The 15,223-nt window shown below is 48.3% G+C and overlaps 1 protein-coding gene across 1 annotated transcript in view; it reads left to right on the top strand.

Annotated features, from left to right (window-relative positions):
• The first annotated feature begins 8,369 nt into the window (after positions 1-8,369).
• The window catches only part of COL5A2 (collagen type V alpha 2 chain), a 145,959-nt gene continuing 139,105 nt past the window's right edge, over positions 8,370-15,223 (top strand). The window contains exon 1 of the mRNA XM_056861227.1: positions 8,370-8,469. Within this exon, the coding sequence (XP_056717205.1) occupies positions 8,370-8,469 (100 nt within the window). The remainder of the gene's footprint in view (positions 8,470-15,223) is intronic.

Below are 15,223 nucleotides of genomic sequence, written 5' to 3'. Positions count from 1 at the left end.
CCTGTGTAGGAGTGGGGAAACCAACCCAGTTCACCAGATTAGAGTCCACCACTCCTGTGGAGGAGTGGGGAAACAAATCCAGTTCACCAGATTAGCGTCCACCGCTCATGTGGAGGAGTGGGGAATCAAACCCGGTTCTCCAGATCAGAGTCCACTGCTCCAAACCACTGCTCTTAACCACTACACCATGCTGGCTGTCGTGGAGCACTCCTATGGGGTGTCTACTCAGAAGTAAGCGCACGTGGGAGGTGGTTGATAAATTTTTATCAAGTGCGTCCAGTATTTGTTGAAACAGTCTGGCAACTCTGGACTTGAATTAAGAGATCACTGGTTCAAAGCAACGTGACTTAAGAAGAAATATCTACCTTAATGATAAAATAAAAAGGAGATCGAAATCCAAGACAACAAACAATATCCCAAGCAATATTTCATTTAATCATGTCCTCCAGAGAGGGCAGTCGGAGCTCTTGTGCTCAAATGGAGGGACGCAAATGAAGAACATATTTTTCAGACACTCCATTCTGTGAATCCAATATCCTTGCCGTTGTCTCGCAGCAAAGTTCTGAATTGTAATTCTCAAGCGTTCCTTTTGAAGGTATCGCAAACATTCCTTTCTGGGGCAAGGACCATGAGGTCAAGGAGAGTAATAATTCTGAGGAAACTGCTGACTTTCCCCATGAAGTTGATTCACAATCCCCGGGAGCCTGGTTTTACCTACTCTGGTATCTTGCAGAGTTCCAGGTGTTTTCTTGTGTCAGAGTGGTGGCAAATGTGGCAGAACTGGACCTGCAGGTCTTCTGTCTCTGGCTTCTACAAAGCCTCTGTTCTTCCCTTACCAGATTCTGTTCTGAACGAATCTTGCTTCCAAGCCTTAGTCCTCAATGAGCCAACACACTTGGTATAAAGGAAAATCTGAAGCAAATTGTAGCAATTGCCCTGTGGCAATTAGAAGACTTCATGAAATTTGTGAAATTTCTCTGCATTCTGCTAGTGAAGCTTGTGTGTTTAAGCAGCCTCATACATACCTAAGTGCTATCTAGTCTCAACCGGCTTGGGGCGATGCCAGCGAGGGGCTTTCGAGGCCAGTGAGAAGCAGAGGTGGTCTGTCATTGCCTTCCTCTGCAGAGCCTTCTTTGGTGGTCTCCCATGCAAGTACCGACCCTGCTTAGTTTCTGAGATCTGAGAAGCAGAGGTGGTTTGCCATTGCCTTCCTCTGCAGAACCTTCCTTGGTGGTCTCCAACCAAATACCAACCCTGCTTACTTTCTGAGATCTGATGATACTGAGCTATACCATGTCACCTTCCCTCCCAAGCAGCTTCATACATGGGGTATGTCCGCGATGGGTCCCTCCTCAGGCAATGGGTCCCTCCTCCAGCAGCCAGCCCGTAGCCAGCCTGAAACGCCACCACGCCAACCAGCAAGCCTGCCGATCAGCTGACTGTCGGGTGGACTAGGGGAGGGCAGGGCCGCAGTGAACGCTGACCTGGGGAAGCAGCCCACGTGGGTGTGAGGGCTGGAGCAAGCCCCACGGCAGCCCTTTTATGGCTTGGGGAGGGGAGGAGCTGGGGACGGGACCAAGGGAGAGGACTGGGTGGAAACTAAAAAGTCAGACATGAGTGGAGGCCGGGGAGGAGAGCCACAGTTCAGGCTGCCTACCGGAAAGCCTAGAACCCTGGCAGCGTCTAAGGGAGAGGACAGCTCAGACTCTTCCTTAGAGTGGCCTGAGGCTGAAGAAACTCCTCTGGCTCAGCTTCTCAGAAGGGCCTGAGGGGCTGAACCGGCAGAACCTCGAGGCGCCGGGTCACAAGATAAAATTGGGGTTTATGCCTGAAATGCAGTAGGTGTCCTGAACATACTCCTACCTCCCTTTCCTGCAGTCTTCAGGGGAGGCGTCATACTACATTCTGTTTTACATCTCACTTGAAAATGAGAACAGGCATCAAAATACTAGGGGTATGCATATTGATATACCAAAAAAACAAACAAAAAAAAAACAAACCTTTTTGGTAATTTGGGTTTTCTTCTTTTTACCAGTATGGAGAAAAGGCGGTAATAAAGGGAGCTGAAATGGCGGATACCGAACAATGCTGAATTTTTCTGAATTTTTCAAAGAAAATAAACTTCTGGGTTTTATAAACCTGAAAAATACTGAAATAACTGGTGCATGCCCCTACAAAATATAGCCAGTCACACACACACCAACTTTTATTGTGAGGTCTCAAAGTTCCAGGCAGATCTTTAGTCTTCCTTGGCCTTCAAGGGAAAGACTTTGTCGAAGCCCCTCACAAAAGATTCCTTAGTAGACACGTGGTAAAGACCTCTTATGGTTCAGAAACTGGCTTAACGAAAGGAAACCGAAAGGAAGACTAAATGTTCTCATAATGGAGGAGTGTAATCTCAGTTACCAGTAAGATTTGTACTGGGACCAGTGCTGTAATGTGTCCTGACCTACCAAATAAAGGCCTCAAAGATATTCACAAAATAATCAGGCGTCCCATAAAGAAAACAACTTACTTTACTGACATCTCTGAAAACCTCAGCAGAGAAGGCAACTGAACAGAATCAGCCAGCCAACGACGATAACTGAGTGCAAAGAAATAATTAAGATAATAAATACTCTGCAGGTCGCTGAGAGATGGCCTCTACATTCAGCCTATTTCTGAGCCTTCGGCGGCCGGGGATGCCTTCGGTGCCCGCTGATTTCTGAGCCTTCGGTGCCCGCTGCGGCACCTCCGAAGCCGTTCCCCGGCCGCACAAAAGGCTTTAAAAAGCCTTTTGGAGGCTTTTAATTTTTTAAATGGGGCATTTTGCCCCACTGAGAACAGCGAGGCTGCACCAGCAACAAGCTGGCGCACCAGCGCTATTCTCCCCATTGGCATACCCGGGCCCAAAGGGGACAGGAAACTGCCTACTGGCAGCTCTGCCCCCAGCACGCCCCAGGAACACCCCCCGGGATGCTGCCGTGGGGCTTTGCGCTGGTGGGATGCCGGCAGAAGGCCCTGCTGGAGTCCCTGGAAGGCGCTGCCACAGCAGTGCCGGGAGACTGGTGTCTGGGTCCCTCGCTGGCATCCATGCCAACCTGGACAGCATAAGCGGCACATCCTCTGTAGAGGTGAGCTTCCACCAAAACAAGAATGAGGGGTACATGGTGAAGCTTAGTCCAAATTACTCAGCACGGATGGATTAAGCATAGGACACAAATTCAGAGCTGTTCTCAGAATGCATTCACTTCTCTAAGCAACCAAGAGGACCCTCATGGAATAAAGACACTTATTACCATTGGAGGCACTAAGGGCCAAATCCGGACAATAGAGAATCCTTCTACATGGTGAGAAGCAGATGACACACCTTACATTCCACATCCCGCCACTGCCTTCAGCACCAGTAAGGATCCACACATGGGCATCTTTGGCATTTAAGAACACCCTGTGTGTGTGTTAAGTGCCATCAAGTCGTTTCCGACTCATGGCGACCTTATGAATCCATGTCCTCCAAAATGTCCTATTTTTAACAGCCTTGTTCAGGTCTTGCAAATTGAGTACTGTGGCTTCCTTTATAGCGTCAATCCATCCCTTGTCTGGGTCTTCCTCTTTTCCTGCTGCCTTCAACTTTTCCTAGCATGATTGTCTTCACCAGTGACCTTGTCTTCTCATAATGTGACCAAAGTACGACAGCCTCAGTTAAGTCATTTTAGGTTCTAGGGCCAATTCAGGCTTGATTTGATGTAGAACCCACTGATTTGTGTTTTTGGCAGTTCACGGTATCTGTAACACTCTCCTCTCACACCATATTTCAAAGGAATCTGTTTTCTTCCCATCAGCTTTCTTCATTGCCCACCTTTCTCACCCCTACATAGTAATAGGGAATCCGCTTCCCCTACTGGGGAGTTCACGGAGGGGAACCAGCCAGCATGTAGCCCCTACTTCTAATACCAGTGGGCATTGTACTTTGCACAGTCACCCACATACATAGAGTGACTGTGTATACAGCTGGACTTTAATCAAGGGTTTAATATTGCATAGGGTGCGAAGGGCAGCCATGAAGGAGCTAGAAAAGATTCTTAAGTGTAAGGATGTGTCACTGGCAACCAAGATCAAGTTAATTCATGCCATCGTATTCTCTTGTCATGGGCAGGTCATTACCTACTGGGAGTGTAGACTTACACGGGTGCACAAAGTGAAGCAGCGTTTATTTAGACTAACTGTTACTTTGCTATAGGATGTGACATCAATAATGATTTACTGAGGGCCTACATTTAGCTCCATACTTTATGGTTGTGTCAGTGGGGGAGGCATATTTGAGAGTGGTCAGTGAACACTGTAATTGGAGTAATTTTATGTATTTTTCTTCAATCAGACAACGAAGGGAAGAATGGGTACCGAACACAGACCGAGTTTATAGTGATGAAAGTGGAAGGCAGGAAGTAATTTGCAAAGGGAAAGGGATGTAACCAACATTGCTCATTTTGGGAAAACAGGAATTGGGCAGAAAGCCAGAATAAGGTTTGAATCTAAGAGCTAACTTTTGACTAGTTATATATCAGCGTCCTGCATTAGTTTTGGTGAATTCGCCAATGGAAGGATAGCTCAGCCTAACAACATTACATAGAATTGCAAAGTGTTATAAAATAAAAAGCAGATTTATTAAAAAAAGAATTATTTCGTTTCCTTTCTAATCCTCCATTTTCTTTCCGCATTCTCTCCCCCCCCCACCCCGTTTTAAAGTGTTTTACGTTGTTTGGGATTGAATACCCATGCAATGCAGAATTTTATATGCTAATACGAGAGCTAGATTTGTCACCAGTGATTGGAGAGAGCACTTCAAAGCCTCAAATCGGGAAGGGAAGGGAGAGAGAAGAAGGATAGCCCAGAAGAAGAAGAAGAGTTGGGTTTTATACCATGATTTTCTCTACCTTTTAAGGAATCTCAAACCAGTTTACAATCACCTTCCCTTACTATCTCCTCAGCAGATACCTTGTGAGGTAGGTGGGGCTGAGAGAGTTCAGAGAGAGCTGTGACTAGACCAAGGTCACCCAGCGGGCTTCATGCAGAGGAGTGGGGAAACCAACCCAGTTCACCAGATCAGAGTCCGCCACTCATGTGGAGAAGTGGAGAATCAAACCCCGGCTCAACAGATTAGAGTCTGACGCTCATGTGGAAGAGTGGGGAATCAAGCCCAGTTCTCCAACTGCACCCGTTGAGTCTGCCGTCTGCTGGGCGGCTCCCTTCACCCTGTGATCACCCTGAGACTGCCCTTCCGAGACAGAAGCATTCCCAACCTTCCCCTCCTTGCTCTGAGGTTGCTGGGGGAGGCCCTCAATGACGGCCAGCATTGCAGAATTAATTCTATGGCAGATCTAAGTGATGGGTTGTAGCTTTGTCTGGTCCCGCCTGGTAACTGGTGGGGGAGCCACTTACCAGTGGTGTGGGGGAGATCTAGGCTGGTGAAGTCACTTTCAGCATGCACCAGAAGTGACATCATTGCATAGCCGTGACGCGGGATGCTATGGTGTTTGGGCAACAGCTCGGTTGACACCCTTTTTACCATAGAGTTTTTCCTCAAATACAAAAACATCCTGTACCGCCAGTAAATCCCCCCCACCAGCCAGCTGATCAGTGGCAGGGGGTGGCAGGTGGGGTTTACCCCAGCCCCTAGCGGGGACCGGACACCCTTATTGACAGCCACAGCGTTAATACATGTGTAACAGTATCTCTGTACTTCATTTCTATAAACTCAAAGAAGGAACCTGGGGAGCCTGTATTTTTGGATGAGCTCTGATGGTGCATGATGCTGTGGTGTAGTCAGCGTGGTGTAGTGGTTAAGAGCAGTGGTTTGGAGCGGTGGACTCCGATCTGGAGAACCGGGTTTGGTTCCCCACTCTTCCACATGAGCGGCGGACGCTAATCTGGTGAACCGGGTTGGTTTCCCCACTCCTCCATGGAGCCAGCTGGATGACCTTGGGCTAGTCACACTCTCTCAGTCCCACCTACCTCGTAGTGTGTGTATTGTGGGGAGTGGAAGGCTATTGTAAGCTGGTTTGATTCTTCCTTAAGTGGTAGAGAAAGTTGGCATATAAAAACCAACTCTTCTTCTTCTACACCTCTGCCACTTCAGCTGCCGTTACCAGATTCACAGCAGAAGAATCAGCTTTGTCGAAAAACGGTGTGACCTGTGGCGTCCTTCTGTGTTCTTTCTCTGCTTCTTTGCGCTGTACGCTGTCTGCATCATTTAAGGCACCCTTTCCCCTCGTATTGTAGAGAAATCCTTCTGGGAGTCCAGGTATATTGTCCAGTCACTAAGTCTGTGTGCTGAAGCCAGTTTGTAAACTGGATTGCCGACCTAGCACCAACTTGGGGAGTGCCGATAGCCGGCCACCTAAACCCAAACCCTGTTGGGCTTTGTTTCCACATGTACTACCTTCTCCCCCTCATCAGTAAACCCCGAGCATGCAACTGAAGTCACAGAAACTGTAGCTGGATGAAAATGGCCGCAACAACTTTATTGGTTACAGCAACAAAGTATTGGCATGGCATAGGGGCATGATACATGGATATGGGCCAGTCCATGCACTGGCCGCTGGTAAATTTTACTCCCAGCCCTTTCACAATTTTTTGCACTTTCCTTTTGAACAAACAAGTCAGAAATGAAAAATAGTGTTGTAAAAAGCAAGGTATGAACGAAAACAATAACACCAGGCTAAAGAATGGAACAGTATATAACAAAATACACAAAATACTGCAATGTATAGCAATCTATATAGTGTCTAAACAAACATACAGACAAACATTACAGTCCAACCTCACACAGGGGTGAGTAAGACAGAGAAATCCAACAAGACGTGAAGAATACTGGTAGTCAGGTAAGTGTGGATGCTGAACAATGATCCAAAATGGATCAAAAAGGTCCAAAAAAGATCAAAGAAGGAAATGGTTGTTCAGGATACACACATTAGAAGTTCGTTTCTGCCAAAGGTTTCATCAGTCATTTGATCTCAGAAGAGTCTATAAATATTCAATAACATTCATTCCACATTGGTCATTGGACAAAGCATCATTAACTTCAGGGCACTTTCCCTCAGCCCAAATAATGCACTTTCAATCCTCTTTCAATGCACTTTGAAAGTGGATTTTACTGTGTGAACTGGCAAAATCTCTTCCGCTTGGGAAGGGGGTGCAGTGAAAGTGGACTGAAAGTGCATTATTTGGGTGGTGTGAAAGTGCCTATAGCCATGATTAGCTACAGGGATATTGCAACCCACATCAAAAATAAAGAAAACATAGTTGCACTTACCTGTAACTGGTGTTCATCTAGGTCCTCGTGCAGTCACACATGATATTCCATTTGAAATATCTCTTCAGTTTCATTTGAAAGGTGTTTTAATGGTGCAGTCCTGGTTGAAACCGTGCTTTCCATTGTATCTCTTTTCCCCTTCCATGCTGCTCTTAGAAAAACAATAGGATATCACTGAATGTTAGGGTTGGGAATTACCTGGAGATTTGGGGGGTGTAGCCTGAGGAGGGTGGGGTTTGGGGAGGGGAGGGACTTCAATGGTGTATAATGCCATTGAGTCCTCCTTCAAAGTAGGGTTGTCAGCTCCAGGTGAACTGATCTCTATCGGCTGGAGATCAGTTGTAATAAAAAGAGATTACCAGCTAGTACCTGGAGGTTGGCAACCCTATCAGGGTAATGCTGATCGCCACTTTGGGATCAGGAGCAACTTTCCTCCAGGCCAGATTGGCCAGGGATCCTAGAGGTTTTTTTGCCATCTTCTGGGCATGGATTTGGGGCCACTGTGGGTGTCGGTGGGGTGAGGTAGTTGTGCATGTCTTGCATTGTGCAGGGGGTTGGACTAGATGACCCTGGTGGTCCCTTCCAACTCTACGATTCTATGATTCTAAGACCTTTTCCTGAACAAGAGCTGCCAGAAAAAGGAGGGGACCTTCCCCTCTTCCCTACAAAAACAGAAAAGAAAGATCTGTGCATGTCAAAGTGAAGCTCGCCCTGATTCGATTGTTTACCATCAATCACGCTATTCCTTCCCAGGGACTGGATGATTGTGAGCCTGAAGGAGCTGAAAAGGGGCAGGAAAAAGAAGTGGAGGCAGCATTCTTCCTATTTAAAGCTGCCTCGCTTGGAGGAAAGAGGGAAAAAAAGAGGCATCGCAGACTGTGCAGCGGTCTAGGGCTGGGAAAAGAAAGAGAGACAGACACAGCTGGGAGAACTTGCTGAGTTTTTGTCCCAAGTGGAGAGAGGCAAAGAAGAGGCGTCTTCATGGTGTTCAGATAACTTTTCCGTGGCTTTTTTTTGGGTGTGTCTTCACTTTTTCCTGGCCTAAGAGGAGGGGATGCTTGTCTGACATTTAGACATGATGGCAACCTGGTCCCGGAGGAGAACGTTTGTCTTTCTTCTGGCTTTCCTGGGACATTTGGGAAGGATAGGAGCCCAACAAGAGGAAGACTTTGAAGGGGGTGAGTTGTTTTCTTTGTAGTGCCGGAGCATCGCTCGTGAAAGTGGATCGGGGAGCCCCAGGGGATGCCTAGTGATTTGTATGCTTCAATGCTAAGAAATAGAGTTGGGGCTGTGTGTGGGAGGGTGAGGCAGAGAAGGGGCTTTGGAAACGGAGCAGAAGAAAGAAAAGGGGAGGGGGAGATGTAGTAACAAACTGGAGATTTTTTATTATTATTATTATTTTGCCTTCTGCGTATTGTTCTGCAAATTCAGAAGACCAGAGAAGAACAATGAACTGTAGGGGAAGAAGAGAAGAAGAAAAAAAACCACCCTCTGTAGCAATAAATCCCGTTGTTTGGCATGGTTTGCTGGTGTGAGAGAGTGGAAAGTTTGCAACAAAAGAAAGTGCCGGAGACGAAAAGCTGAAAGGCAAGCTCTTGGAGCTGGAGTCTAGCCTGGACGGTCTGAGCTGAGAGAGAAAGGGAGAAGTAAACACAAGCGCTTTGGAAGGGTGGAGTCCTTTTTGCACTGCCCCAAAGACATTAATTGGGTTCTGTTCTTTGGGGGATTGCGTCCCAACTTCCTTCGCTTTTTTGGAGCGCTGCTTTCTCTGTCCTCCTCTCTCTTCTCTCCCCCCACCCCGTACCCAGGCTTGATGGAATCCAGACTTCTCCCTCTGGCATTCCCTTTCCTCCACCCTTCTGCCTGTTATCTGGGCGCAGTGGTATTGTGTTCCTTGATGTCTGAGGACAGGAAGTCAAGCCTTGCGGCTGTCTTCGTGGCATGTCGGTCGATTCCCGTTAGCCAGCATGTGGACTGTCCATTAATATCCATTCGGATCCAGGAAAGGGGGGAGGGAGGGCGGGAGAGGGGAGGGGGCTTGAGGGTAACACCCAGCCCGTTCCAGATGTCTTCATTTGCTCTGGCCAGGCTGAAAGTCATATGGAACAGCAAGAGTCTTCCTTCCGTGGACTGGTGTTAGCATAAGAACGTAAGAAAGGCCCTGCTGGATCAGACCAACACCCACTGAGTCCAGCAGTCTGTTCACACAGTGGCCAACCAGATGCCTCTAGGAAGCCTGCAAACAAGACGACTGCAGCAGCATCGTCCTGCCTGTGTTCCAAAGCATTTACTATAATAGGCATGCTCCTCTGATCTTGGAGAGAATAGGTATGCATCATGACTAATATCCATTTTGACTAGTAGCCATGAACAGCCCTCTCCTCCATGAACAGGTCCACTCCCCTCTTAAAGCCTTCCAAGTTGGCAGCCATCACCACATCCTGGGGCAGGGAGTTCCACTATTTATGAGTTGTGTGAAGAAAGATTTCCTTTCATCTGTTTTGAATCTCTCACCCTCCAGCTTCAGCAGATGACCCCACGTTCTGGTATCATGAGAGAGGGTGAAAACCTTCTCCCTGTCCCCACTCTCCATAGCATGCATAATTTTATAGATCTCTATCATGTCTCCCCTCAGCTGCCTTCTTTCCAAGCTAAACAGTCCTAAGCGTTTTAACTGCTCCTTATAGGGCAGTTGCTCTAGTCCCCTGGTCGTTTCGGTTGCTCTTTTCTGCACCTTCTCAAGCTCTGCAGTATCCTTTTTTAGGTGTGGTGACCAGAACTGGACACAGTAGTCCAAGTGTGGTCTCACCAGAGATTTAATCATGATGGGTTAAATCTAGGGTTGCCAGGTCCCTCTTCACTACCGGTGGGAGGTTTTTGGGGCGGAGCCTGAGGAGGGCAGAGTTTGGGGAGGGACTTCAATGCCATAGAGTCCAATTGCCAAAGCGCCATTTTCTCCAGGTGAACTGATCTCTGTCGGCTGGAGATCAGTTGAAATAGCAGGAGATCTCATGCTACTACCAGGTGGTTGGCAACCCTAGTTAAATCTATGATTTAAGCATGATGGGTAGCCGTGTTAGTCTGTCTGTAGCCGTAGAAAAGAGAAAGAGTCCAGTAGCACCTTAAAGGCTAACACAATTTCTGACGTTTGATTTAAAATATAGTACAGGTTAATCGCAAGTAATGGCGGGATCCTCCCCGAAGAGAACTGGGCTGGGTTGGGCTTTCTAAAAAATGTTTTTTGGCGCATTTTTGTCTCTCTGCAAGCTGCAAAGAAATGCTGAGAAATGCAGCCTGCTCAACGCACGCCAGGTCAAAGTGACTGTAAAGGAAAACGAGAATGTGTCCATCCCCCCCCCCCCCACACACACACTGTTCTCATCTTTGTGCAAGAAGACCCGTAGAGGGTGTGCTTTTATGTAATCTGGAATGTGTGTTTCGCACCAGGCTTGCTTCAGATAGCTCGGTTTGGAAATGGGAAGACGGGACCCGACCGTGGAAACACAATGTCAGTTTATGGAAAGAAGGAAATGGGATCTGGAGCGCAAGAATGCCGTGCAAAGTAAATAAAAGAAAGCATGCGGCCAGTGGGGTGTCTTGAAGGGTTAGGTTAGTACATGTCAGTTGTCGGGTTGTTTCTGTTAATGGAAACCCCGGGGCGAGCCAGTAACCTTGTGACATGGATTCCAGTGGAACTTATGTGCAGAGAGATTTCTAACTGAGCAAATAACATGGGTTATTTGACAGGGCAGAATTTGTGTTATTTTGTGGCATGGTTGTAGGTTGTGCGCTCGGTTGTTCTCTCCTCTCCTGAGCAGTTTCCTTAAGTTCTTAGAATCACAGAGTTGGAAGGGACCACCAGGGCCATCTAGGCCCAAGCCCCCTGCACAATGCAGGACATTCACAACTACCTCCCCCCAAACCCTCAGTGACCCCTACTCCATGCCCAGAAGATGGGAAGGGGGACCCTCCAAGATCTCAGGCCTGGGGGAAAATTGCTTGCTGACCCCAAAGTGGTGACTGGCATTTCCCTGGGCATGTAATTCCTCCTGCCCTCCCTCTCACGGAGGGATAATATTAGTTCACGATCTTTCATACCCTATTCTAATCTCTTAGAACATAACTCACTGTTAAATGGGGGGTTATGCTATAGAATCATAGAGCTGGAAGGGAGCACATGGGTCATCTAGTCCACCCCCCTGCACAATGCAGGAAATTCACAACTGCCTCCCCCCCCACACCCCCAGTGACCTCTATTCCATGCCCAGAAGATAGCAAAAAAGAAACCTCCAGGATCCCTGTCCAAACTGGCCTGAAGGAAAATTGCTTCCTGACCCTAAAGTGGCATTACCCTGGGCCTGTAAGAAAGGACCACGAGAGCCAAGCACCAGCTCAGCCCTTCCTGCCCTCCCTCTCATGATCTGCCTACGTCCACAGAATCAGCACTGCTGGCAGGCGGCCGTCTTGTTGTGTTTGAAGCGGCTCAGGCTAATTCTGTGACTCCCAGTAGGCACAGCTGCAGGGCCAGATGCAGGTTGTGGGGGCCCTGGACAAGCTGTGCCCTGGTACCCCCATCTGCCCAACACCAGGGACCCATTGATGCCCTCCTTTTAACCCCACACCTGCATGCCTCACCCCACCCCACATTTGCATGCCTTTGCATGTAAGTCCTGCAAATCCGCTCACTGTCCTTGTCTCTGTTGCCTGCGCCAAGAGGAGGAAGAAGAAGAGTTGTTTTTTATATGCTGACTTTCAAGAATGTACTATATCTTATTACTAACAGTTATTCCTCAGGGTTATATCCTCGGAGAAGAAGTAGAAGAGTTGGTTTTTATATGCTGACTTTCTCTACCACTTAAGGGAGACTCAAACCGGCTCGCAATCACCTTCCCTTCCCCTCCCCACAACAGACACCCTGTGAGTAGGTGGGGCTGAGAGAGCTCCAAGAGAGCTGTGACTAGCCCAAGGTCACCCAGCTGGCTTCGTGTGTAGGAGTGGGGAATCAAACCCGGTTCTCCAGATTAGAGTGTGCCGCTCATGTGGAGGAGTGGGGAATCAAACCCGGTTCTCCAGATTAAAGCCCACCGCTGCAAACCATTAGTCTTAACCACTCTACCACGCTGGCTTTCCCGTTGCCACCCAGAGTGCCCCCCTGTGCACATGCCATTCCTCAGTGACTCTAGGCAGTTGGGGAGCACAGGTACAGACAGGTAGCCGGGGAGGGGTGTGAGTGAAGGTCCGCAGCAGAAGTCCTGGGCCCTGGCAGCTGCCCCCGCCTCAGAGTATGCTGACGCTGGCCCTGTACAGCTGTCTCCTCGCTTTCCATAGGGATGCCAGCTGTTTTTTAGGGGAGGGGATGATTATCCAAGGATGTGATTCACTGTTCACACAGCATCAGTTTCATGGTTGGTCATAATGCCTTTATGTAATGTGGGATTGTGCCCACCTGCCAAAGCATGGGGGCATTGAACAGCCAACTGCTGGGAGCTGACTATTTCTTCCCTGGCCACTCCTAACAGGAACCTCTGTTGTGTGTGGGGGGCAGCCACGGAGACAGTTAGTGTGATAATCTGAGAGTATATTTGAGCCAGGATCTCACTGGAAATTCGAATTCCTTAAGCCTTTTTCCTGACCTGGCCTGGATAGCCCAGGCTAGCCGATCTCATCAGATCTCGGAAGCTAAGCAGGGTCAGCGGTGGGTTAGTATTTAGATGGGAGACCGGCAAGGAAGTCCAGGGTCATGAGGCAGAGGCAGGCAATGGCAAACCACCTCTGAATGTCTCTTGTCTTGAAAATCCTAGGGCAGGGGCGACGAACTCATTTGTTACAAGGGTTGGATATGACATAAATGTCACTTGGTAGGGCCGGGCCATGCCTCGCCAGCCCAAATTGAGACTGGGGGCATGGCTGGTTCACGGGCGAGAGAAGAGCTCTCAAAGTGCCGGATCCAGCCCATGGGCCGTATGTTTGACACCCTTGCCCTACAGGGGGTCTCTATAAGTTGGCTGTGACTTGTCAGTGCTTTCCATCACCACCAAGCTTCGTTCCTGACTCACAGATTGGCAGCTCCAGCTAGTACCTGGAGGTTGGCAACCCTAGTTGCCAGGCAATGCTCATTAACTGGCAGAAGGGTTGTGGGAGGGGGTCAGCATCCTGGGGGAAAGAATTAAAAAGAAAAATAAAGCCTTGCCTACTTGCAGGAAGTTCCCTAGAGCTACTTGGAAGTGACAAGGGTAGCTCTGGGAATTGCCAGACACTATAGTCAGAACTTACTGTAAGTAGACAAGGTCTTATTTTTAATTTTCTTTTTGCCAAGAATGATCGTGTCCATCCCCCAACTGGACCGCAAGCGGGCAAATGGGAACCCTAGGGTATGACCAGGAAGACCCAGGTTCAAAACCCTGCTTGCCACAAAATTTAACTTGGTTGCCTTGAACCAGTCATTCTCTCTCAGTCTAAGCTACCTCACAGGATAAAATGGACAAGTGTTGTTGCCAGGTCCCTCTTCACCACCGGCGGGCGGTTTTTGGGGCGGAGCTTGAGGGTGGGGTTTAGGGAGGGGAGGGACTTCAATGCTATAGAGTCCAATGGCCAAAGTGGCCATTTTCTCCAAGGGAACTGATCTCTATCGGTTAGAGATTAGTTGTAATAGCAGGAGATCTCTAGCTATTACCTGGAGGTTGGCAGCCCTATGGACAAGGGATAGGGGTGCTAGCCTCCAGGTGGGACCTGGGGATCCTCTGGAATTACAGCTGATCTCCAGACTAGAGAGATCAGTTCCCCTGGAGAAAATGGATGCTTTGGAGGGTTGAGTCGATAGCATTACACCTCACTGAGTTCCTTGTCCTCCCTAGTCTCCATCCCCAAATCTGCAGGAGTTTCCCAACCTGGATCTGGCAAATCTACCTCCCCCCATCCCCCGCTGATGGCTAGGGGGGACTTGCAACCCTAACAAGGGAGATCCTTGTACACCACCTTGGAGGAAAGGCTGGATAAAAATACAGTCAATTTTTTAAAAGCTACAGCTTGGAACCCAGATAAACTGGAACTTTTCCTATGTCGCAGCCAGGTTACGGACTCCCCACTATAGAGAGAATACAGAAATACCACTGAGAAATTTGGCCAACCGTTGCACCAGATGATGGCTTCTACTGATGATTTCCAGACTTGACAAAGAGAAGAGGGAGTTGGAAAAAGATGCAGTTCCTGCTTTCTCAGACAATAACTCTTCTGTCTGATCTTTTCCCCCATGGAAAATCATGCTGCAACTAGGAATGCATTTGTAAATGTGCAAGAAACAAGGGTTGAACCGACATGTTGGGTAAATGGTTGGTTCGATTAACTAACCCCGCAATGAACTATATCATAGGTCCCATATCTGTGTCCTATTCCCTGCCCAGAAGAAGAAGGCTTACAACTTGTACAGGTATACACAGGGTTCAGTCTTCCCTTCCTTCCACATCCTGCCAAGGTAGAGGCCTTCCATCTCTAGACATTTCTGTTAATTGTTGCTGTGGCAGAACCTCTGATGGCTTTGGTCCATGTAGCCAGAGAGGGAGAAATTAACCTGCTTCCTGCTAGTTGCTCTATGTAGCACTTCTTCACATGCACTCAGTAGACATGTTCATGGAGGAGAGGGATATTCATGGCTACTAGTAAAAATTGATACTAGTCATGGTAAAGGTAAAGGTCCCCTGTGCAAGCACCGGGTCATTCCTGACCCATGGGGCGACATCACATCCCAACATTTCCTAGGTAGACTTTGTTTACGGGGTGGTTTGCCAGTGTCTTCCCAGGTCATCTTCCCTTTACCTCCAGAGAGCCGGGTACTCCTTTTACTGACCTTGAAAGGATGGAAGGCTGAGTCAACCTCGAGGCGGCTACCTGAAACCAACTTCCATTGGGATTGAACTCAGGTTGTGAGCAGAGCTT

The sequence above is a fragment of the Euleptes europaea genome, chromosome 15 (assembly GCF_029931775.1).
Source record: "Euleptes europaea isolate rEulEur1 chromosome 15, rEulEur1.hap1, whole genome shotgun sequence".
Taxonomy (NCBI): domain Eukaryota; kingdom Metazoa; phylum Chordata; class Lepidosauria; order Squamata; family Sphaerodactylidae; genus Euleptes; species Euleptes europaea.
Note: the sequence above shows the minus strand (reverse complement) of the source record. Positions and strands in the feature narration are given on the sequence as shown.